General features: G+C 36.8%; 2 protein-coding genes, 1 non-coding gene and 3 pseudogenes across 5 annotated transcripts; 3 read left to right on the top strand and 3 right to left on the bottom strand.

Moving 5' to 3' along the window:
* Nucleotides 1-382: 382 nt before the first annotated feature.
* Nucleotides 383-8877, bottom strand: LOC120127683 (probable beta-1,3-galactosyltransferase 13). Of its 3 annotated transcripts, none has more exons than XR_005516563.1 (8): nt 8397-8877; nt 8052-8204; nt 7877-7959; nt 7680-7779; nt 6350-6463; nt 1091-1233; nt 597-776; nt 383-481 (listed from the first exon to the last, which is right to left on the bottom strand). XR_005516563.1 is itself a non-coding variant. In XM_039145543.1 (7 exons), the coding sequence occupies exons 1-7, from the start codon at nt 8750-8752 to the stop codon at nt 688-690; spliced, it is 1038 nt and encodes a 345-aa protein (XP_039001474.1). In that variant the 5' UTR covers nt 8753-8877; the 3' UTR covers nt 516-687. The 3 variants fall into 3 exon arrangements, 1 of the variants encoding a protein (XP_039001474.1); XR_005516564.1 differs by lacking the exon at nt 383-481 and adding an exon at nt 910-1034 and having other exon boundaries at nt 510-776; nt 1076-1233; XM_039145543.1 differs by lacking the exon at nt 383-481 and having other exon boundaries at nt 516-776.
* On the top strand, nt 4299-4457 carry LOC120127958. The gene has a single exon (XR_005516584.1). It is a non-coding gene; the product is annotated as a U1 spliceosomal RNA (small nuclear RNA).
* A 3139-nt stretch (nt 8878-12016) lies between the features above and the next one.
* On the top strand, nt 12017-15237 carry LOC120127684 (annotated as a pseudogene).
* Nucleotides 15238-15428: 191 nt separating this feature from the next.
* On the bottom strand, nt 15429-17588 carry LOC120127753 (annotated as a pseudogene).
* Nucleotides 17589-17655: 67 nt separating this feature from the next.
* On the bottom strand, nt 17656-19477 carry LOC120127707 (annotated as a pseudogene).
* Nucleotides 19478-22417: 2940 nt separating this feature from the next.
* LOC120127945 (multiple organellar RNA editing factor 8, chloroplastic/mitochondrial-like) lies at nt 22418-24632 on the top strand. Its single transcript, XM_039145750.1, has 4 exons — nt 22418-22918; nt 23451-23548; nt 23648-23713; nt 23806-24632. Exons 1-4 carry the CDS (start codon nt 22485-22487, stop codon nt 24516-24518), a joined length of 1311 nt encoding a protein of 436 aa, XP_039001681.1. The 5' UTR covers nt 22418-22484; the 3' UTR covers nt 24519-24632.
* The last annotated feature ends 352 nt before the right edge of the window (nt 24633-24984 follow it).

Here is a 24984-nt window from a genome sequence, read left to right as displayed (position 1 = left end):
CAAAATTATTTTTCGAATCGGCCGGAGCGACGTCGATGGTGCTCCGATGTACACGCTTGCAGCACAAAAGAAGATCGAACTTTTTGGCTCCACCGTTGGCTGGACCAAAGAGTTTGTCATTTTAATCTTTAGTGTCGTATTTGATTTTGATAAATTCCTTCAGTATCACGTTTGTTTTACAGTTCATATTCAGGGTCTGTGACGTCTGTCCCAACAATATCAAGGTTTGTTTTACGGTTTATGTTCATGTTTACGATCGTCTCTCCCAACAATATCTTAACCAAAGTTCAAGAGTACAATGTTCCATGAATGATCGGTTTTGGATCAATGGAGAAGATGGAAAGCATAGATACATACATTCAAAAACACAAATTAACCAAACAGCAAAATATGATGTCAAAGGTGGGTAATTTCAAGATCACTATGCGAGTAAATTTTACAATAGGCAATAGAACCATGTGAACTAGGTTCTCGTTTTAACCTTTAAAAATGGTAAAATAATGGTACAGTAAATCATATCGGCCACTTACATCATCGGTGAAAAGAAGATTTGTATGTTACTAAAATCATTTGTAGAAGACAAAAAAGATGTCTACCATGGCAGCAAGATCAACTTGCAGAGTAAGCAGTTCTCTGAAACACCTAGTCCAGATCAGAAAAATCCATGTGAATTTAGACCGAGAAAAGCTAATTATCGTCCGATGGCAACGTTGAACTATTTGAGCAGATTTGTTGCTCATGGAGTTCCAATAGCTTTGCCTCTGGATTACATAGTCCTACAAAACAATAGTATTAGAAACACAACTTATCTAAAGATTCCGAAGCCATTGTTCTATGACAACCATTTTCAGCTTAAAGGATTCGGAAATTTTCCATTGATCAATGATGAAATATGTCAGTATCATCTACAATGTTGAACATCCGTGGATCACCTGGTGTACCTGCCATATGACTGACCGAAACATACTATGAAAATTTGTGGCAAATATAAACCATTTATGCCACGAAAATCCTCAGGGATAGTGTAAATTACAGTTGGCAAGCCTAGAATGACTATTGGTACACTGGTTTGTATGCTTTAATCGCCAACCTGAACATTTGGGGAGATCCCAGACAGCTATAGATGTCTGCGAACATGATGTCTCACACAAATTCCGGTTATGCTCATGGTTGACATTCATCGCAAGCATCCATGCACCAATTGTAACATCTTCATTACTAAACATTCGAAAACTGCAATTTATACAAAATATATATTGGATTAAGCCAATCTCATGAAATGAGTAGTCAAAGAGAAATAACATGTTGCAAAATATATATTGGATTAAGCTTTCCAAATATTGAACTATTCTTTAAGAAAATCTACAGTTTCCATTATACACAACCCCTCAACCTCCTCAGTCACAACAAAGGAGGACGGAAAGAAAAAAAGTTTGATCAGAATACACAATTTTCGGTTATATTAGATGCCTCGATAAAAAAGAAGAAGCTGGTCATGACACAATAGTTCAAAACAAGAGTTCAAACAATTGAATAACATTTTAGACTAAGCATGTTGAGTTTGAACGAAGGATTGAAATTAGCCAATGTTTGGAGGGAAAAACCTACATTGACGGCACGTGAAACCCTGATCCGAAAATAGAAAAGGTGGGGACAAGAAACATAAGAAAAGAGAAAAAGGTTTAACAGAAAATTATGAGATTGAGGACAAAATTCCAGTGTACTCTAAAAATTAGGCGCTTTAGGAAAAAATTTGTCTTTATTCCTTTTCTTTCTATTTGATGGCGAGTAAAGTGAGAAGAGTTGTTGGGAAAAATTGTGTTACAGTGATCATTTTCAACATTCCAGAGTTTCTTCATCATCAAGGTCTTTGGTTATTTTTAGATAAATATGGCGAGGTGGTGGATTCTTTCATCCCTAATAAAAGAAGCAAGGGAGGAAGTAGGTTTGGCTTTGTTCGTTTCACCAGACTGGAGGATGCGAGGAAGGCTATCAACTGTGTTGATAGATCTTGGATTCAAGGTAACAAAGTTAGAGTTTTCATGGCAAGATATCATCCTCGTGATGTTTTCTGGAGGAAGAAGTTCTCTGATCCATATCAAGTCGAGGGCAAGAGTTTAGTGGAGGATGATAGTCATACTGAGGCTCCAATTGTTGGTTCGGTTGACGAGGATAAGCTCTCAACTCTCAAAGACAGCTTGGTTGGATGGTGCAGAAATTTTATTAAGATGAAAGAGTTGGCTGCCATTATGCATAAGGAAGGCATTGTTGGTCCGAAAATTATGAGATTAAGTGGGCTAGCAATTTTAATCTTATTTGAAGATGCAGAGAGTAGGGACTTTACTCTACATAATCAGATTGGGGCGTTTGAATAAATGTTTCGACAGAGTGGAAGATTTTAAGTGCAGCAGTCGTCGGGCATGGCTTTCGTGCAAAGGGATCCCTCCGTTTATGTCGTGTCTCTCCACCTTCAAAAATATTGCACTCAAATGGGGAGTTCTTATTTCCATTGAGGAAGGGACCTTAAATAACGACTCTTTTGATAGGGCGTTGCTATAGATCATCACGAACTATCAAGCTCGTGTGGAAAATTCCATTGTTTTGAAGGCCGGGGATAGGCTCTTTACAATTCATGTTTCTGAGTTTGAGCCGTGTTGGAGCCTAGAATCTGTCTGGATTGAGTCGTCTTCGATGGAAGAGGCAGTCGCCTCCCCGTTATCCAAGGTGGGGGAGCTCATTGGTGTCTCTCCAATTAAGTTTCCCGAGTTGGAGGTGTGTGCTGAAGAAGCTAGTAGAAACGTTAACTCATCGGAGGTGCAGTGTCCCAAGAGGTGTTCTGAGGAAGAAGAAAATATTCTCTGTTGTATGGGGAGTGGTACTAGAGGTTGCTTCTTGTCGGGTGAGGGCGAGGAGGACAGGAACATAGGTGAGGAAATGATGATGGGTCTGAGGAGCGCTGTTGTGGGTCAGGGGACGGTTCATTCGCAAATTGAGGAGGTGGGGGAACAAGAGATAGAGTTGGCGCACGCGGAGAGAGAAGCAGTGGATGTATATAAGGATAGGTGTTTGTCTGCACGTGGCTATGAGGGTTCGAAGGATTATTTTTCTAATTTCCCCATGTTGGATGGTCGAGTTGAGTCAAAGGGGGTGGAGGATGTGCTTAGGGATGACAAACGGGTACAATTTCATGGATTCCGCACTGCACCCGCTCCAATTGGGGCGGGGATGGGTATAATTTTAGTGGGTAGTGGGCGGGTGTGGATTTAGAAAGTGGTACCCGTCGCGGGTAGTGGGGGGTAATGGGTTTGAGACCTTACCCGCCCTGCATCCGCCCGCCCCACATCAGCCCGCCCAACTAAATATCCATTAAGTTTTGGACCATTATGAATTTAGGTGTAATTTTAGAGACTAATTTATAAATCCTAATATTTTACAAGATATAACTTGTAATTTAACCAAATATTAGGGATATGTTTATGCATTTGTGTTAATGTGAGGTATATGAATTTAATATTCGTTTCATCGGTTTGATAATAGAGCTTGCATTTGTCGTCTACAAATAGGACAATTTAGCAGTTATCTTGATGGGTTTGATTGCGTTTGTATTTCACATTACCAGTTTACCGACTTTCATCTAGTTTACGAGGTTGTTAAGATTCTCTGCCAAACTTGAAAGACATGGAGTACCCACTTCAGTTTTCATCTTCACAATAGTACAGGTTTCAATTCGAACTGCACTCTATTACTCCATCTTCAAAATTAGCCTGATTTTACTGCCATCTTGTTCTAATAATCTTGAACTTAGGCTAGAAGTATTTCTACTTTGTGAGATATAGTACTATATAAAAGCCAATAACTTTCCTAACTTGCTTATAAGAAGTATTTTTTCTGCTTTATATAGGAGACCTTCTTGTCCGATTTAAGAGATTTGCAGCTTGAACTCTGCATTACAGCAACATATGGGAATATTTTACCCACCAAGTTTCTCAACATTCCACTATTAGGTTAGTCCATGATGGTTTTGTTAACGGATTTGGAGTTTTTTGTTTCTGCTTCTTTGTCATATCTATGTTTGTGCTTACCTAATGTTTGCTCTCAAGTCAACAAACACTGCAACTATTTTTTCTTGCAACTTATAATGGTCAATTGATCTTTATAATGTGATCTTTACGGATTCAGCTTTCCACCAAATGCTAGACTTATAGTTCCTTTCCTGGAGTAATATCCCACATTGGGGAAGTACATGAGTGGACTACTTATTTGGCATTATAAATAAAAGGCAACTACCTCCTTTCAACATACTTACTTGGACGGGATCAATGGACAATCAGCAAGGCTCATGGCCTAGGTAAGCGACCTCCATTGCACTTGGGAGGGGCGCTCGCCTAAGGTCTTCCCACTGTTGGAGAGCCTACGTCATAATTTGTGGTAGTGGGTGAGTTTGAGCTTGAATCGAGCTTAAAATCGAGCTTCAATTGAGCTCTTGAAATTTTTTGAGTTTGAGTTTTTCGAGTTTGAGTCGAGTTTCCATATTATATTTCAAGTTCGAGTTGAGCTTGATAATTTTTAGCTCGCGAGTTTTTCAGTCGAGTCGAGCCTACTTTTAAAGTTTTCGAGTTCGAGTCGAGCTTAGCAATACTCGAAGCTCGACTCGGTGGGCGTGGGGATGGATTTGAGAATGTACCCGTGTGGGCAGGTGTGGATTTAAAATTTTTTACCCATCGTGGGTGGTGGGCGGGTGGTGGATTGAAAAATATTAGGTGGGGATGGGGGAGGGGGTATCCGCATCCGACCTGCCCGTTTGCCATCCCTAGATGTGCTTAAAGAGGGCCTTATCCATTGCACTTGGGAGGGGCGCTCACCTAAGGTCTTCCCACTGTAGGAGAGCTTACGTCATAATTTGTGGTAGTGGGTGAGTTTGAGCTAGAATCGAGCTTAAAATCGAGCTTCAATTGAGCTCTTGAAATTTTTTTGAGTTTGAGTTTTTTCGAGTTCGAGTTTCAATATTATATTTCAAGTTCGAGTTGAGCTTGATAATTTTTAGCTCGCGAGTTTTTCAGTCGAGTCGAGCCTACTTTTAAAGTTTTCGAGTTCGAGTCGAGCTCAGCAATACTCGAGCTCGACTCGGTGGGTGTGGGGATGGATTTGAGAATGTACCCGTGTGGGCGGGTGTGGATTTAAAATTTTTTACCCATCATGGGTGGTGGGCGGGTGGTGGATTGAAAAATATTAGGTGGGGATGGGGAGGGGGTATCCGCATCTGACCCGCCCGTTTGCCATCCCTAGATGTGCTTAAAGAGAGCCTTATAAATAATTGTGCATTCAATAGATTAAATGGTGAGGCCATGCTGAACCCGGGAACAAAGGAGGTGGAACACGAGATAGTGCTGGTTTTTTAGGAGAGTGAGGCAAAAAATGTCAACAAGAATTGTTGTATGACAGCACGTGCTAAGGAGGGAATGAATGATTTTCTAATTGATTTGCCCATCAAAGGTGGTGCACGATCTTTGAGGGATGATTCATTCTCGCACATTTCCAGGCAGAAACACAGAGTTATGGAGGGGAATTATAATAAATATACATCTCTCCATTCTTTTCATGACAAAAATTCAGCTCCTTAAAGGAAGAATTATCACTGCCGAAGCAAGTTTAAATAGAAGAAGGTTCAACGCGAGGTTCCTGCAGGCAGATTCCTTTATGATTCGGAGTTTCCAGCATTGGGACACAGTCTAAAGAAGGTAAAGATAGACTCCTTAAAGTTAGGGGAAGATCTGAATTTTGAGTCTAAAGGCTTAGTAGTGGTTCTGTTTCCGGAAGATTATGGCAATGGAAGTTTTGGAAGATGACTTACATATGATCTCTGTTTTTGGAGTTGGAAGTTCGGTTGGTCTCCGACGACAAGATGAGCAAGATTTGGCCTTTGCATCCGTTTTATGTAGAAACTCTTGGCCTTTGTGGTTGATCTTGGTGTATATGGATTGAGTCGTTTGTTTTATTTGGCTTTTATTAAAGTTGTTTTGCGTTGTGGTGTCTTTCAGGCCAAGCTTAGGTTTTAACTGTGGTCAGTCTTATTTGAGGCTGTTGTTCTAGCTAAGATGGATTAGGCAGAGTTTATGCTATTATTTAGGGTTATTTTCGATTGTTTTTGGTGTTCTGTTTATGTTGGGGGTGGATTTCTGGTTGTATCTTGTAATTTCTTATGTTCAATGAAATCCTAAGGCACTCTTTTCCTCCTTCCGATGATTAAGGAGTTTGTCTTTAAAACTCCTTTAATCAAGAAGGGGGTTTTTAACGAGGCCTTCAATTCCTATAAAAAAAATGAGATTAGTTCTAAAATAATTAAGAGTACCTGTTGTTCCGCAGAGCAACCAAACTAGCAACAACATCAGCAGAAAGAGCATATATAGGACCATAGGCATGAAGAAAGTACTCCGAGCCTAGTAGATGGGATAGTGGCTCATACCTGCATAATTTAGCTCTAATCACTCTACATACGAATATCTTTGCTAATACAAAGCCGATCCCTTTCAGTGTTATACAATGCTAAATCTTGTATAAAATAATTAAACAGAAAACTTTGACATATTTCTTCAAAAGGAAATCTTCAAATCCTATCCTAAAAGTACATGTACAAGTAAATTGCAGAGGAAAGATATAAATGGGAAAGGTAAGTTGCAAAACATTATGTACTACACATCCATTCCCAACAAAGGAGAGCACAGAGACAGAACATGATATGCATTTGCAATTAAGACGTGTGTAGCCAAACAATGATCACATCTTAATATTAGAGAGTTAAAATCAAAATGCATTGTTTATGGTGAAAACCAGTGTCTTGCATCTTAACCCTATTAGAGTTTGGACTTATTAAAGCTTTTTATGCATATATCACGTACATACCTACATTTATATTCAATGTAGCCCTGCATGTATACAGACATTTCAAGGTATAAAGCACCATAGATCTTATGATATCAATTTTGTCTTTTCTCATGGTAATTCAAAATCAAGGATATATTAATAGCTTGGGCAATTATCTCTAAATGATTATTAAAATAGTAAATGCCAAGATAAAGGTTATTGTAAGTGAAGATTTCTCTGCCTCCTTTGCAGTAAAGATCTGTTGTGGTTAAAATCGAATACCTGGAAAGAAGTAGCTGATATGGACTAAACTTTTAGAAGCTTATTGATAGGGATAACAGATTTGTAGCCCATTTAACTGTTGCGGTTTATAAATTTTACAGGTCCATACAGTCATTTAATACTATCATTGCCTCAAAACTAAAAGAATTCAAACAAGTTTAATTGTGACAATAATTTTTTTCCCACAGTGTAAGTAGTCTGGTTTTAAATTCTTTACGATTAGATAAGGTCTTTTCCTACTGTCATGGCCTTAAAACCAACAATTACAAAAGATGATGCTTTCCTGCTTTTCCGCAAAAATTAGTGGTGTTAGTAGATGTTATCGAACTATTCCTTTACTTTACTTTCCTCATGTTGATTGAATTCATAGTATCAACCAAAGATAACAACTTATCAGCTCTTCTACCAATTTACAGCACTAGGCAATCCCATCAACTGAAGAGAAACACTTATCCGAAACATGAATTAAAGAAACAGTCGAAATATGTAGATATCTAAACCGTCGGTTAAAGAAGTAAATACTCAAAAATACTAACCATTTCAGTTTAGGATTGGTAAATACTGGACCCTTTTTCATGCATCCAATGTAAGTCTGAGGGTGAGAACGTTCTTTTGCTATTAGAAGTGATAGTCGATCTGCAAATCGATAATAGGCCATTGTCAATTAACCACATAAATAATTCATACAAAGGTAAAGAATATCACTGCAACACATGCATAAAAGAGTAGTCACCTGGCCTCAAATATATGTCATCGTCAGCTTTAATATAAAAGTCAGAATCATAGAGTGCATAGGCAGCTTTAAAGAATGCCAACCTGAATCAGACATTCGAAAGTAAGGGATCTTCCTTCAAATGAAGAACAGACCTAATTCAATAACAAAAAAATTCAGGGAAAAAAGAACTCACGTTTTGTGTGGGAGTTTACTGTATTCCTCCTCAATATCTAACAAAATGAAATCATCATATTCTGCTACTTCTTTTCCCAGCTCTTCCATCTTTGATTTATCATTTGTTCTTCCAATTATAAATCTAAAAGCTAATCCTGTTGACTCTTCCAACCTGAAAACATTATACAAATAAAAAAAATTATATATGTATTTGAAGTATTGGGTTAATTGAAACATTATTCATTTCCCCCCCCCCATAATTTCAAAGAAAAATTATAACTTTGCTTTACTAAACAGAGCTTAATTTTTCTAAAATTCAAGATGAAGATTTAATCTCATTTGAAAAATAAATAAGATTACATACCGTTGAAGGCCTTTGCGATCCGAAGGCATCCAAGTCTTCCTCAACGACCGTCTCCGGCCGGCTGAACGGAACCCGGTTTGGATCCCAACAAAGCCCATAACTTTATGCCTTCTGATTCCAGCATCAGCACCTCCAGCATCAGCACCGACTTTATCCACATTCCCGGCTCGCTCCCAAAGAACCCGAACGGTACTTACGTTGGAGAGACAACGGTGGCCGCACCCACCGGAGGAAATTAAAGTGTAGAGGGCGAAGATAAAAGATAAGACGGAGAAGACGATGAGGAGCGTTGATCTGGTGAGGCGCTTGGCCGGCGGCGAAAGGCGGGAGTGGAAGAATTTGGGGGATGATGGCATAACTATAAATTTGATTTGATCTGCCGTTATTAAACGGATCTCTCTCGTTTATGGGCATTCGGGTTTCAAAGAAAGTGACTGCCTTTGATTTATTTATGGATTGTAAAGATAAAGAAAAATAAAAATTCCAACGAGAGCATTGGATTTAATGTAGAAAATTAATTTGGTTTCATTCAAGTCTAAGATTAGATTAAAATTAATTTTTGTTAAAATTAAAAATAATATAATTATTAATATCTAATCTATAAATTAATTAAGGGTAAAGTATAGTAATGGTCACTGAACATTTCTGAAGCTTGCATTTAGGTCCCCCAACTTTTAAAACTTGCAATACAGTCCCCCAATATTTATTCCGTTTGCAATATGGTCCCCCAACTTAAACCACTGTTAGAAAATTAGGGTAAATTATATAAACAGTCATTGAACTTTTCATGCACTTGAATTTAGGTCCCTAACTTTTAAAACTTGCAAAACAGTCCCCCAATAATTTTATTTTCTTATTAAATATAGATGTATAGAAAATATAAATGATTCAATTTATATTTAAATGTATGAATCATTTATATTTTTGATATATTTTGTTTTTCTTGTATAAACTAGTATTTAAAATATATTTATATTTTAATCAAAATATTTCAATATACGAATAAAAATATATTTATATAAATGTATATTTATATTTAGATGTATAAATAAAAAAATATATTCATATATTAATGTATGAATCATTTATATTTTTTGAATATTTTATTTTTAATAAGAAATTAAAATTATTAATTATATTAGAAATACTCAACTTAAGATTATATATATAATCATGAATTATAAATATGAAAAATATAATTATTAAATTTAGTTTAAAAATATATAAATCTTAAATTTATTCTTTTAAAATATTGTATCAACTAATATTTAAAAATATATTAAATCTATCAAACAATTTATCAAATATAATATTTTTTATTGTAAAAAAATATAATATTTTCCCATCATTTATTGCTTTCAAATTTTTTGCCGAAGTTCAAATCTCATTATTTCCATTTTCCATTATATTCTTTTTTTTTCTGGCATTGGTCATACTATTAGTATATGTATTATTGTATATCTCTTAACACAAACGATGGTGTTAGCTTAGTGGCTCCACCCTGTATCTTTCATTTGCGTGACTCAGGTTTGAGTTTGCCCAAGACCCAAAATTTACTTCTTTGTAACTTAATTTTCTTCTAATTAGGTGGTGACATGTGTCACTAATAACACATATCATGATCATGTGTTAACACATGTCAGATCCTGATTAAATGATTAATTTATTAAATTTTATTTAATTTAGGACCAAATTGATAGCATATATAAATAATTAGGTGGTGACATATTTCACCAATGACACATGTCATGATCATGTGCTAACACATGTCAGATCCTAATTAAATGATTAATTTATTAAATTTTATTTAATTTAGGACCAAATTGATTATATAAATAATAAAGACTGAATGTATAATAATGTCAATTCCTTTTAACTGTCACATCATCATTTTTATCAATTGGTAACGACTAGTGGCTTAGTTGAAACAGTTAAATAATTATGTTGTATGATTGATAAATTTAAAAGATCGATGACAAAAGTAAAAAGGGCTAGATAGTTAAGTTGTCAACCGAGTAGTTTACACTTTTATTTATACGTCAAAATAACATTTTATAAATTTAAAATTCGAATTATTTTCAACCTCTTCTATATCCTAACTACTTTTTTTAATTAAAAAATGTCTTCAACAGATAAGAATTATACTATTATATTTATATAAAAAATATGTATCACATGAAATAAGATGAAATTAACTAATAATAAATCTGACATAATTGAATTTAATTGAATTATTTTGGAATTTAAGGTTTAGAATGAAATTGAATTACTTTGGAAATTGGGGTTTAGAATGAAATTGATGACTGTTTTGCAAGTTTTAAAAGTTGGGGGGCCTAAATTCAAGTGTCTGAAAAGTTTAATAACCGTTTATATAATTTACCCTAATTTTCTAACAGTGGTTTAAGTTGAGGGACCATATTGCAAACGGAATAAATGTTGGGGGACTGTATTGCAAGTTTTAAAAGTTGGGGGACCTAAATGCAAGCTTCAGAAATGTTCAGTGACCATTACTATACTTTACCCATTAATTAATTCAAATAAGATACTATATAAATTTATTGTAGGATCTTCCTAGCTCTGTCTATATTTAGGTTAATTTAGATTTAGAATTAAAAGTTTTTATTTTATGATAATAAAGTTTAGGCTTAAAGTTATTTTTTAATAGTGTTGAGTGATTATAAAACAATATTTGTGTAAGATTTTTTAGTCATTGATAATGCATACACTCTATAAATGTAATTGTTTGAATCTAAAATTTATATGAATAACAATATTTTTTTTTATCATTGAGATCACTTAAATATATAAATTGACTTAAGTTAACGCGGGTTAAGTATAATTGAATTGGTTCAAGTTTGGATAAATTAAGAAGGGGATTTTAAATTAGGGTTTGTGTTTAGTTTTAGTTATAATTTGATTTAAATTATTAATTATAATTAATCTAGGATTAGATTAGCTTGGATTAATTAGAGGAATTTGTGTATTTTTTATGTTATAATAGAAATGATGTGGGTTTCAATTAGACGATCATGACTGGATTTTAGATATATAAAATATTGTAGGTTTGAGTGTTTATGATTTATGAGTACTTTAAGATTATAGAAAAATAGAAAATCGATTTTTATAAAGCATCATATGAACAGTGAGCTTATCATATGAAATATAAAACCTAAAAAATATAGAATTATATTAAATATTTTTAAAATATAAATATTACACAACTTTTAAACTCAAGACCTTAATCTTTGTTAATTATGTTCACGATTCATAGTCATGATGATGATAATTTGGATATGATTTTCTTATTTGCATAAAAAGTATTATATCGATAAAATAATAATATATATATTTTGATGTATCAGGCTTTAATAATTTTTGACGTTGATATTAAAATAAAAGATGAGAATAAAATATAGAAATATATTAAATGCTTTAAAATGTAAATATTATATTTATAATTTTACCGGAGTATAATTTAATTAATAATTATTAAAAGAGGTGGCAAAATAAAAACCGTTAATATTAACTATCGAATCCATTGCCGCCATACCCGAACGCTACTGAAATCTAGCCCCTTCCCAAGAAGGGAGCCGAGCCGATCCCTCTAGAATATAATTGAAAAATCTAAAAATGAAATGGGATTATTACAAATACACCACTTAGCTCCTCACTATATTCCATTCGCTCCCAAGCTGCACCATTTCTGTTTCTCTCTTATCAAATCCCTCGTTTCTCCTGCTCAGCCTCAGTGCCTTCAAACACGATGACTAAACAGGTAATTACAAAAATATAGATGATAACTTTTTTTCTACTTTTAAATTTGTGAATTTCAGTTTTATTTTTTTGATTTTTTAGGCTTTGGTACCGATTGCGAACGGGACGGAACCCATGGAAGCGGTGATCACGATCGACGTGTTGCGGAGATCGGGGGCTGACGTCACGGTGGCTTCCGTCGAGAAAGATATTCGTGTTGATGCTTGCCACGGTGTTAAAATTGTCGCTGATGCTCTCGTCTCAGATCGTAAGGATACTGTTTTCGATCTCATCGCGCTTCCTGTAAGTAAATTATTCCGCTTTTTCTTCTTTTTCTTCTTCAGGTTTTACTTTTTGGTATTGAATGCAAAATGCATATATGAAATTTAAAGCAGTAATTGGTTTAAATTTGAAAATTGAGACTTCTTTTTTGTTTAATTATTGTTTTTTTAACTTCTGGAAGTAAACTAATAATTATTGATATATATATTGATATAGGGAGGCATGCCTGGTGCTACCAACCTTAAAGATTGTGGAGTTCTTGAAAGTCTTGTGAAAAAGCAGGCTGAAGATGGGCGGTTTTATGCTGCTGTGTGTGCTTCACCTGCAGTTGCGCTTGGTTCGTGGGGTCTGTTGAAGGGACTGAAAGTGAGTACTAACTGATAACTTGTTTAGCTATTTTATTTCAGAGATCATGGTATGTGTTTTGTTGCATGTTTTTGTTTGCCAGAATGTTGTATGATTGAACTCAGAATTCATGATTGTTTTTGGCAGGCTACTTGTTACCCAGCATTTATGGAGCAATTGAAATCATGTGCAACAGCTGTTGAATCAAGAGTTCAGCAGGATGGCAAAGTTGTGACAAGTCGTGGGCCTGGCACTACAATGGAGTTTGCTGTAACACTGGTTGAGCAATTGTATGGGAAAGATAAAGCTGATGAAGTTTCTGGGCCATTGGTATGTGCACTACTACTATAGTCGTTATTTGTGCATTCCATTTGAAGCCATCAGGCTAATTGGAAGCTCACTAGATGATGCTTCCAATTAATAATACCACTATTTTCTGAAGTTGAATTGATTATCTTCAGGTGATGCGTCCTAACCACGGCGATGAGTATTCAATAACTGAGCTGAATCCTATGGAATGGAAATACAATAATGTTCCCCAGGTGAGGTTTTAGTGCTGTTATTGTTTACAACCCGTCAAATTTTGTATGATATTTGATGTATTGATCTTCATTATGAAGTACATCTATGTGTATATTCTATTGATCTTCATTCTGATGTACGTCTGTGTGTATATTCTTTGTGTTTAATGCTTGATTTCACCCCCTCCAAAACTCTAATTAGGATACTCAAGTAGAAATCCAAATCTTGATTCTAAGGAGTTTCAATGACAAGAAGAATTACTAGTTAGTGAAGTTTAGAAAGAACAGTGTAGTGAGAGGTGACTTGCATCCGTCAATCTCTGTAGTTCTATTTTCTTCTTTGATTCAGAAAGTATCATTTAAGCTCTGAAACATGCAAAGAACACTTGCTCTCCAAGATTGGCTGCTTTAGATACAGATTTGCACTTTTATTTGTCCTTGATATTTTTGCTTCTGTATTTATTTGCATCAGTAGTAGATGAAAGCATAATATTGTTGCATCTCAGGTGAGTTCTGAGACTCTAGGTTCATCTTGTCTTAATTTCATGTAAGCAATGATGGCAATTGCTTTGGTACCAGGACCATTGGACCGAGGTGGTTGTTTCAAAATCCGCAGGCTTCAGAGGGAATTTTGAATTTTATCATGAATCTATAAATTAGAATAAGTACTAAGTTTATCTTGTTATAACCCTCCCTTTCTCTCTTGCTGCTTTCTCCTCCCATAGGTGAAACAAAGATAGTTATCTTATTATTATGTAAGTTATTATTATGTAATTACTGGACAATTGTAAGTTCGTTGTTGCAAGAAGATAGTTATCTTAATTTACAATTTTTCATTTTTCCCAAATGCTTCTATGCAGTTGGTTGCTAAGTTCATTCAGATACTCATTTCCAACTTCCAAGTGTTCTGACATTCCAAAATTTGGGGTTCTTTTCTTCACTAAGGGTTCTATTTAATTAAAATTTCAGATTCTAGTACCAATTGCTGATGGCTCAGAAGAAATGGAAGCAGTTATGATCATTGACATTCTGCGTCGTGCTAAGGCAAATGTCGTGGTGGCCTCTGTTGGAAACAATCTTGAAATTCTTGCTTCTAGAAAAGTCACACTAGTTGCAGATATGCTTCTTGATGAAGCTGCTAAACTTTCATATGACCTTATAGTCTTGCCGGTATGTAGGAATTCTTTCATGTTCCATGCTCTCTGATTCTGCTGACTTTCTTTCTCCATGATATATTTTAAACTTGGTCCTTTATGTTTTCAGGGAGGTCTTGGTGGGGCCCAAGCATTTGCCAACTCTGATAAGCTGGTGAACTTGCTAAAGAAGCAGGCAGAATCAAACAAACCCTACGGGGCTATATGTGCATCTCCAGCTTTGGTCTTGGAGCCCCATGGTTTACTCAAGGTCTGATCTTGTTCATGTTTACATTTTTTTTGTTTTGATTATATAACATTTACATGCAAAGAAAACTTGTTTCATGTTCAAAAGCCAAGTTACCTCATGGCCTGATTAAGCAATTATAGTACTTAGATACCTAAGAACGTATAATTTGGCAATCGAGCATCTACATCTCCGGATGTTTTAACAGTGGTATTCTGATATGGCCCAGGGCAAAAAGGCCACGGCTTTCCCTGCAATGTGCAACAAGCTGTCAGATCAGAGTTTCATTGACAACAGAGTTGTGGTGGATGGAAACCTCATTACAAGCAGGGGACCTGGAACTTCCATGGAGTTTGCACTCGGAATTGTGGAGAAGTTTTTCGGACGCCCTAAAGCCTTAGAGCTAGCCAAAGTAATGCTTTTCGTATGCCAGTAGATCAGCCAGTGCAGGTGTTTGTCCATGTCCTCTTTACCCTGGAAGATGCTTTGAGATGATATTAAAAGCGAGTTATATGTACAATATTTTGTTCGTTGTTGATAAATAAATGAGTTTTGGAACAGCCGAGAGCAACATGAACACCCTGGTTCAAATGTGATGCTATTCTTGCCAAATAATAGTGGTTTTTACTCTCGAGTTGATAACAATTTTGATCGTCTAATTCAACTTTTATTATTGAAAAATGTTTTTTCCACAAAATTCGATTAATCTAAATTGTATTATTAATATTTTATTGATAACACAATTAATGTCTTGAACACACATACGCATAGGGCTAGGGCATCTTAGTGCACGCATATTTTAAAGGTAATTTAACAATGCTTTTTTGAAACTTTAACAGAGAGACCAACCGGGAATTCCAAAAGTGGTGAACGAATCACCTCCCCTCCCTTCATTTTTATCATCCTGTCCAATATTTTTTACAAGGATCGGTTGGTTTAAATCATATTAAAAATAATGTATATAGTTAGAAGATTTAATGTAACTTTACTTCTATATAATGATTTAATTCTCACAAAGTGAAGATTAGATAATAATAAAAAAAAGGTAATATTAGATTAAGTCTGGTTAGAAACAAACCTGAATATAGTAACCCAGACGTGTAAATAGACGGCCAGTAGAACCTTGCTGAACTCTGCACCAGCACATGGCCTATTCCCTCCAAATGGTATGAAGTGATTTGCCCTTGTATTGCTTCCAATGTTCTTTATATTTTCAAACACTTAATTTAATCATTTTTGGAATAAGATAATGACAGCTTAATTGAAAATTACCTTCCATCTTGAAGGGTTGAAGGTTAGAGGATCTTCATTTGTATTAGAGTTGAGATGTTGAGCTGTAACGAAGAGGAACCCAACCTTTAGGTATTGTATATCCTGCAATTTTAACTATTACTATTATTTTAATATGTAAAAGGATGCATGCATGTATATGTATTTGCTATTAAGAATTACCATTAACGTGAATGTCAGCTATGACCTTTCTCAGCATTTCTGGAAGGATATTTTCCAACCTAAGTGTTTCATTAATGGTCTGAAGAAAATATAAAAGAAAAATATCACCAATAAACATGAAAATCTTTTGTGGTACCTGATTTGGATTAGTCGACTTAATCAACTCACGTAATGAGTGAAATTCATGGATTTGTTTCCTCTTCCTCCCATACAAGTCCAGAACTGGCATCTTGTCTCTTCTTAAGAATTTCCTCATGCTCCTCCTGCAGGATAGAAAATACACACACTCAAGTATTGGTTTAATGGAAAGAAGTAAGTAAGAAATAAGCATATGAACGAACATTCAATTGCTGCAGAATGGACGGATTGTCCTTCAGATATAGGTGGCCAAAGTGATAGCGGGGAAGATAGTCTCAACAGTAGCAAGGGTTAACCCAGACAGAAGGAAGGGCACGAATTCCTTGGTCAGAAATGCTTCTTTTCCAATGTCTCCCACTATTTGGTCAAGGAAGTCTCCATTTTATTGTAACCCATCCTCTGTTCCACCAACCTGCTCGTCAGCTTTAATGCTTTTCTTTTCTTCTGCATGCATAAAGACTCGTCTTTATTACTACTTCGGCTCGACTTGAGTCGACTCAGGATATAATCGATCTAGTATAATAGAATTTTCTCAATGGTTGGGTTTTTACCTGTATACAGTTCTAGAAAGTAGTACCAGGGAAATATAAGGGAAACCTCATAACTCCTTGCAACATGTTTAAATCTTCACCTAGATTTTCTTCTGGTTTATGACTCATCAGTATCTGAGAGGCCAAATCAAATAAGATCTGCAAATACCCCAACCATGAATCAACATTATAATACATACATATACATATATATATAATGGGATCACGATTATCTGGTTATATACTTGAATTGCTTACGGGAACAGTGCGGCGTTTTACATCAACCTATGGCTGTTTGGTCCACTCATGCAATTCATGGCTTATTACATCCTCAAACTCAGACAACAGCTTACGTTTGAGAGGTTCATCTCCGAAGTGATTGAGAACAGAGTGCCTTAGGTACCTGTGAAAGAAGCCACCTAAATTATTCATGTTGTCTTGGTGAACCATCTGCGTGAAGGAATCCATGTAATAGAGCTCGATAAGCTTCCCCTCTTGTTGCAGCACGAAGTAACTGAAATCGGCATGCGACGATACCACCACCGGCCGGCCGACTATAGTCGTCTTGAACAATGGACCGTACCTAAAACCATATGAAAATAGGCATTATAGGCTACATGATTAGTTTCATGATATGTATATAGTTGAGTAATGTTAATTTAAGGGTTATTTTGTCACCTTTTCAGTCTTTCGTCAAGGAAAGGATGGATTTCAATGGATTTGGAACTGACAAAAAAGCTAAGGGTCTCTAAAGTGGGAAGACCATAATTGGATCCCGATCCATAACCTATCACGTTTGAATTAGTTTACATACATGTATTGATGGTATAATAAAATGAAAAAGGAAGTGTCACATATCTAGTTTCTTGCTCTGTAACATCTACATCGCAAAATCAATAAACAAAGCACTCTATAACCCACAATGAAGCCAGCGCCACACCCTGATTGGTCCATTTCTGTGAATCTTCCAGGTCCTGTTGTCTCAAGAACCACCTCCCAAACAAACTACATTCACCATTCTCTACTTCAATGCATCTCTTTTCTCCTTGTTTCCCTCCATATTCATTTATCATGAAGCACTCAAATGGGTACTTAAAGAAGCTCAAATGGTGCATGAAAACCCAGTAATTCGGTATCTTATCTTTAGCTATAAAGTACCCTGAAAACATGAAAAAAGACCCCATCAAACCAGCAATCATCGAGTTCCCCATGATGAAATTCGGCACAAGTGCACTGAAACATGCCACGAATGAATTGGACATCAGAAGGACCATCCAGACCACCAGGTAGAAGTAAAGGAATCCGTCGGTGGCGTCTCATCTCAAGCTGACGAGCCAGTAAACTGATGAAGCAAAGAGGATGCTGATCATTAAAAGAAACGGCAGAAAACGATGGTGTTGGGTAAGACGTAAGAGGAAACGCTGTAAGCTCCAATTGATGTTTCTCTCATCAGAATCCTTCTTTCTTGCAAGAAAATCGGCAGTCCTTCGGTTGTCGTGGATAGCAAGAAAGTGAGCGTGAAGGAGAAAAAGCTGGTTTGAGTTTGTAGAGAGGTTCTTCCTTTATAATTTCCAACGTTGAAGTACATGGTTCCTAGTACAAATCCAGCTACCAAGGCTTGTATGACTCTTGTTGCAAATTGGTTCTGAATATGTTGCTGCAGAATCCCTGAACTAATATCAAGTCCTCGTAGAATTGGGAATTCGGGTAAACGGTTAGCTCTCTTTCGACATCGGCAGGGCTCCTTCTTCGACAACCTTCTTGGTTTATGTTGCTTAGAGATCTTGGATTTGGCACGGCTAAGGTTTCTATAACGTCGATGACCAATTCGAGGGCTTTGACTTGCCGATGGAGTCAATGATCAGATAACTTTAGCCTTTCTTCAAGACGATTTAGTTCTCTGATATGAACAATGAATCCATTTGAAAGCAAAACGATGTGACCGAACAGCTCGAGGATCCGGAAACCAGGTTGGTGGATGGTTAAAACAATAGTCTTTCCTTGATTTATTGCCATTGATTTCAGCAGTGTCACTACATGAAGATCTGAAACAGAATCCAACCCCTGAAGTTGGTTCACCAATCAAGATAACAGCAGGGTCATGTACCAAATCGAATCCGATCGATACTGGTCACCTTTCTCCACCCAAAATGCCATTGCTCGATCCCTCACCGATCCTTGAACCCGACACATGCTCCAATCCAAGCTCTTTCAACAGCCATTTCACTCTACAATCAGCTTCCTTCTTCCCTTCCGGTAGCCTCAAAAGTGCACTATACATGAGTGTTTCTTCGACGGTAAGCAGCGGAAACAGCGCATCGTCTTGAGTAACATATCCCGAAACTCTCCGAAAATGTTTAACATCAACGGGCCTGCCATTGACAAGAACGTCCCCTGCTGACATTTCACAAGGCGGTATCTTTCCGGCAAGAATCTCTAGCAACGTAGTTTTGCCTGCACCACTCGGTCCTGCTATTGCAGTAATCTGTCCAGGCCTAGCTTCACAATCCACACCCTCCAAAATGAACTTTGCTGGTCTATCTCGATTCCGACCACCGCAAAAAATCATCCTGAAGTAGTCTTCAAATGTGGTGCTCAACTTGTAAGAAAAATTTCAAGTTTCTAATCTGTAAGGAGGTTTCCTGCCACCGGAAACCAGTGACTTCACGAGCAATTCCATTTAACAGAAAAAGGTGAAAGTTGAGAGGAAAATCTGGGATACCTTATGTGAAGAAAGAATACAAAAGGAGATGGACTAACACACCTAATTGGGCGCCCTTCAACAAGCAACAACAACAAAATAAATGACTACTTGGTTTGCATGCATCTGATGCATGTAATTTTCTTTTAGTTCGGTTTGCATGCATGTAAATTTTGTCTGTTTGGGTCATTGGATTTTAATTGACTTTATTTTTTTTTCAGGCGAGCTAATCTTGATTGCTAGAGGGGTTAATGTTGGTGGCCATACCCTATCTTCCCTATTTTGACAGATAAAAATAAGGTAGTTGGGAGAAAGCTAAACTCATTGGTGATTATGATACCCTATTGAACATAGACATGCAGTAGACACCATTGTAATACCGGTGTCAAACCTTGCAGCAACAAGTAGAAACAGAAGCAATAAAGACGAACTGTACAAACAAGAAACCATGTACAGCTAACCAAGAAGAGAACCGATCATCTTTTTTATTCAATCTTTACAACCACAACTCATGTTTGATTACTTGGTTCTCTCTGCATGTTCCGAGGCATATGTTGATTACTTGGACGACTATCCTTTACTGGTTGACAACTAAAGATAGATTAGTTCACATGGGGTTGATTGTGATTGTGTCCTCTGTGACTCGGCTAATGAAAGCAGGAACCATTTATTTTTTTAAGTGCTCTTTTGCAGTCTTATGTAGGTTGGATAGACATGTTCTCGGCTGGGAAGAGAAGTTGGCTTGCGCGAACTCGTACCTTCGCGGTAAGTCTCTTCTTACTCTGATTTTGAGATTTTCTTGGAGTGAGTTTATCTACTCTATTTGGAAGGAGAGGAACCATCAAATTTTCCGAAATGTCAGTTTAGGAGGTGAAGACATTGTGAATGACATTTGTAAATTTATAAGAAATAGGCTTGTTGGTAGATATGAGAGATAGGGTGAATGTTCAACTTTGTATAAATTGGAGAATTACATAGTTGGTATATGGTTGCGAGCTTGGCGTGATTTGTTTATTTTGTAGCAGATTGCTGCTTCTTTAGATATATACATGTAAATTTATCCAAAACAAAAAAACAAAAAAAACTCATGTTTGATTACACATACACCACTTTTATACTACAAGCTCGTGACCAACTCTCTACAGCTCATCCAACTCAACTATAAAACTGCTTCAATCACCTTAACCATCCCACTTCTAATAAGACCAACAACATACTTCAACATTCTCCCTGCTCCTTCACTCCTAATTTGCTTCTAAACGCAGAAAAATAGTACTTGGATAGGCACATAATTGATTTGAACACTTCTTGTGACAACCTTTTCTCTAATAAAGTATATATCAAGCTCAACAAGCTTAAACTTAGCATGAAGCACCGGATTTTTGCTCGTGGCTATGAGGTTCGTATTATCACTCCGAACGATTGATATCTTTTCTCATGCTACACCCATATCCTAAAGCAATGGATCTACCCATGTTAGTTCGTCTGTATCATTGGTTATGCTTCTAACTCCGCCTCTGTTGTTGACGAGATATCGAGTGTTGTTTTTTCGAACACCATGCAGCAAGACTTCCACCAAGAAACACACAGTGACACCCGAGATTGACTTCCTATCATCCACGTCACTCTCCAAATCGGCATCAGCATAAGCCACTAAGGTAGACGATTCCTCCGAGGCAGCAAAAACCAACCCATAATCAACAGTACCACTTTGAGATTCTCTTTACAGCTGTTAAATGCCCCTCACACAGAACATACATAAACTGCGCTACCTTGTTGACGTTAAACGAAATGTCAAGTCTCATATGACATGCATAAAGTAGCGAACCTATAACCCTTCGCGTCCTCAGGAGGCCTTCCACTGTTGCTATGATTCAACTTAACAGATGCAACCATGGGAGTAGGGGTCAGTCTTGCTTTGTCCATTTTGGTCTTGAGCAGGTCTAGCACAATTTTCCTTCGATTTAAAAACAATACCCTGCCTTTCCTTAGAATTTCAATGCCGAAAAAGTAGCTTAACTCATCCAGATCTTTTAAGCACAACTCAGAGCTTAGGTGACCAACAACTTTTTCTAACTCTGCTTCTAACTGACCTGTTATTATTATATCATCAACAAAAACTAACATGTACATATTAACCCTATTGTTCCTCCTGATAAACAGCGGTATGTATGCACATGAACTCTTAAACTCCAATTCTGCTAAGTAGTCATAACGAAGACAGATAAAAACGTAACGTTAAGTATTATTTTTAAAAAATAATAGTTGAATGACTAAAATAGAAACTAATAATAGATGGGTGATCAAATAGGTAGTTTATCTAATAAAATAAAGAGTAAACTACGTGTTTAGTACCTGAACTATTAGTTTTAGCCCCTTTTAGTACTAAACTTTCATTTTCTTCAAAACCATACCTACTATTTATTTTTGTTTCATTTTAATATCATACCGTTAAAAATTTAACAAACGAGCTTGCTGTCCGCTGCGTATATAGTCGTCGGCCAATGAAGCCCAAACATTCCAGTTTGCACTTTTTTTACCCCTTAAATGTGATTCCAGCCTCCGTTTCACTGGAAAACACCTTAATCTCTCCAAATCAACTATAAACTTTTCAATTTCTTCATCCTCCGATCTCTATGGTCCACCACCCGATGGGCCTGAAACTAGACTATGTTGGTCGATTCATCGTTCTTTCATGGTCCATCGTTCAGACTGGTCGTCCGTCCATCGGAGCTATGCCACGTCAGCCCGTTCGTTAAATTTTTAACGACGAAATACTAAAATGAAACAAAAACTAAACAATAGGTATGATTTGAAAAAAATAAAAGTTTGTATACTAAAACAGACCAAAGTTGATAGTTTAGATACTAAACATATAGTTTACGCTAAAATAAAATATTTATCCTCCGTCTATAAAGAAACCCTTCAAAAACCCTTACATTTCCGACCTATTCCTCGCACACTTCTTACTTCTCAGCCTCCAAAAATGGCGACGCAAACCCTCTATCGCGCTATCCTCTCAAAACCCAAATCACTATCTTCCTTCCTCTTCCCTTACTCCCGCTCTTTCTCTTCCTTTTCCTCATCCGCCGCCGCTGCTTCCTCAACCAAAACTCTTATCACCCCGTCTGCACCGCCTTCCCTCTCCTTCTTCCGTCGCCTCCGTGCACCGCCTTGCTACTCACTCCTCCTTCGAGACTCAGTTTCCCCATACGTCAAATCGTTCTCCACTAAAGCAGCCAGGTCCTCCCTCAACGACCCCAACCCTAACTACTCGAATAGACCCCCGAAAGAAACGATTTTGCTCGACGGCTGTGATTTTGAACATTGGCTTGTTGTGATGGAGCCGCCTAAAGAGGATGCTACTAGGGATGATATTATTGATTCTTATATCAAAACTCTAGCTCAAGTAGTGGGAAGGTATCCTTTTTACGCTGCTTTTTTTATTATGGGTTCCTATTTGGTTGTTTAGTTTTATATTAAATCAAGTAGTTTATGTTTATATGAGTTTGAGCAATTCGTTTTAGTTTATTCTGTTTTAATCAATCCTGTCTTCTATCATTTTATTTTACATGTTATGAATGTACTGTGAGTGTGAGACTAAAGGCTACTGCTTCGATGACAATCAGTGTTTATTGCTTTGTTATTGTTTCTTTGAGTATGATTTAAATTAGATAGAACAATATCTGCACATTATTGTTTATTACAGTGTTTGAAACATGTAATTTTTATTACAGGGCTTCTTGGTCTGATATATTTTCATGCAGTTTGTTATATTAAAATTAGTAGCAAAGCTCTATTGATTGACATGATGATTTAGTATTGTATAATTTAATCATTGGGGTTTTAGCATGTGTGTGAATGTTTTCTATAGATACTCATTTTCTAATAATCCAAGGAAAAAGAGGACATATTCTCATTCCTGTTTATTTCTTGTGCATTGTGTATACAGTGAGGATGAAGCGAGGATGAAGATTTATTCTGTTTCTACCAGACACTACTATGCATTTGGAGCTCTTGTGTCTGAAGAGCTTTCTTATAAAATCAAAGGTTCATGATTTCTTAATTTATCTAATTTCCTTGTCACTTCAATGCTTTTTTAGTGAAGTTTCTTTTAAATATTCTCATAAATTTTTATTTTTCCCTCAGAACTTCCTGGAGTTCGTTGGGTTCTTCCAGATTCCTACCTGGATGTGAAGAATAAGGATTATGGAGGTAATTATTTAGTTTCTATCTTTTGAATATTTCTTCTTTGAGTGCTTTTTATTTTAAGCTATTAATACTTAGAATAAGCTGTTGTTTTCCAGGGGAACCTTTCATTAATGGTCAAGCAGTGCCGTACGATCCCAAGTACCATGAGGAATGGGTGAGGAACAATGCTCGAGCAAATGAAAGAAACAGACGCAATGATAGACCTCGTAATTATGATAGATCGAGGAACTATGAGAGGAGAAGGGAGAACATGCTGCCTAATAGGGATATTCCTCCAAATCAGGGCATGCAGAATACAGCTGGAATGCCACCACCCAACATGAACGTGGGAGGAATGCCCCCACCCAACATGAACGTGGGAGGGATGCCGCCACCCAACAACAATATGGGAGGCATGCCGCCACCCAACAACAATATGGGAGGGATGCCGCCACCCAACAACAACATGGGAGGGATGCCGCCACCCAACAACAATATGCGAGGGATGCCGTCACCCAACAACGATATGCGAGGGATGCCGCCACCCAACAACGATATGCGAGGGATGCCGCCACCCAACAACGATATGCGAGGGATGCCGCCACCCAACAACAGCATGGGGAATATGCCACCAAAACAAGGATGGTCGGGAAATAATCAGAACTTCCAAAACGGCCCTAGCTATGATAATGTACAAAACTTTCAAAATGTCCCAAACTATGGTAACACTCCTTATCAAGGTGGTACGTCCAATGCTGAATACCAGAGTAATTATGGTCCAAACAATGGTAGTGGAAACATGCCTGGTGGTGGAAACTATCGATATTAAATATTTGTTCTAGTTGAATTCGAAGACTACTTTAGCATTTAGGCAATGCTGTAGATAAAGAGAATATGCCTAGACTTATGACTTTTCGGCTACTAAAGAATTACTATTTTGAGATGAATTTGTTTGTATCGTATTGGCTACTATAGTACGGAATTTTGTTGGATGTTTAGCATGTTGATTATGATATTTGCTTACGAACTAATTCCTCCCATGTTGCATTAATTTGTTCTTGCTCTCTGGCTTTTTTCATTCTAAGCATCGTAGCTCTTAGATAACGCAATTCCATACATCACCCCTTCAAGACAAAAAGACGCGTCTTATTTTCCTTTTATGCATATCTGGTCTGGTTACTCAATAGGCTTGTGTGATCCAAGAGCTTGCATGTGGACTTGTCCAATGGTCTGTTTACCTGGCTTGTATGATCGGGTTTTGAATTCAGTTTTTTCCAAGTTATTGTTTAGTGAAA

Source organism: Hibiscus syriacus, unplaced genomic scaffold (genome assembly GCF_006381635.1).
Source record: "Hibiscus syriacus cultivar Baekdansim isolate YM2019G1 unplaced genomic scaffold, ASM638163v2 tig00110472_pilon, whole genome shotgun sequence".
Taxonomy (NCBI): Eukaryota; Viridiplantae; Streptophyta; class Magnoliopsida; order Malvales; family Malvaceae; genus Hibiscus; species Hibiscus syriacus.
The sequence above is the reverse complement of the archived record's forward strand: the minus strand, read 5'-3'. Positions and strand labels throughout refer to the sequence as shown.

Excerpts from the sequence above, each read along its gene's own strand:
- LOC120127683 (XM_039145543.1), bottom strand. The coding sequence starts at position 8,752 with ATGCCATCATCCCCCAAATTCTTCCACTCCCGCCTTTCGCCGCCGGCC. Across the intron at positions 7,780-7,876 it reads TGACATATATTTGAGGCCAG|ATCGACTATCACTTCTAATA; the intron begins GTGACTACTCTT and ends ATCGATTTGCAG. Across the intron at positions 6,464-7,679 it reads ACCAATCCTAAACTGAAATG|GTATGAGCCACTATCCCATC; the intron begins GTTAGTATTTTT and ends TAAATTATGCAG.
- LOC120127945 (XM_039145750.1), top strand. The coding sequence starts at position 22,485 with ATGGCGACGCAAACCCTCTATCGCGCTATCCTCTCAAAACCCAAATCA. Across the intron at positions 23,549-23,647 it reads GCTTTCTTATAAAATCAAAG|AACTTCCTGGAGTTCGTTGG; the intron begins GTTCATGATTTC and ends TTTTTCCCTCAG. Across the intron at positions 23,714-23,805 it reads GAAGAATAAGGATTATGGAG|GGGAACCTTTCATTAATGGT; the intron begins GTAATTATTTAG and ends GTTGTTTTCCAG.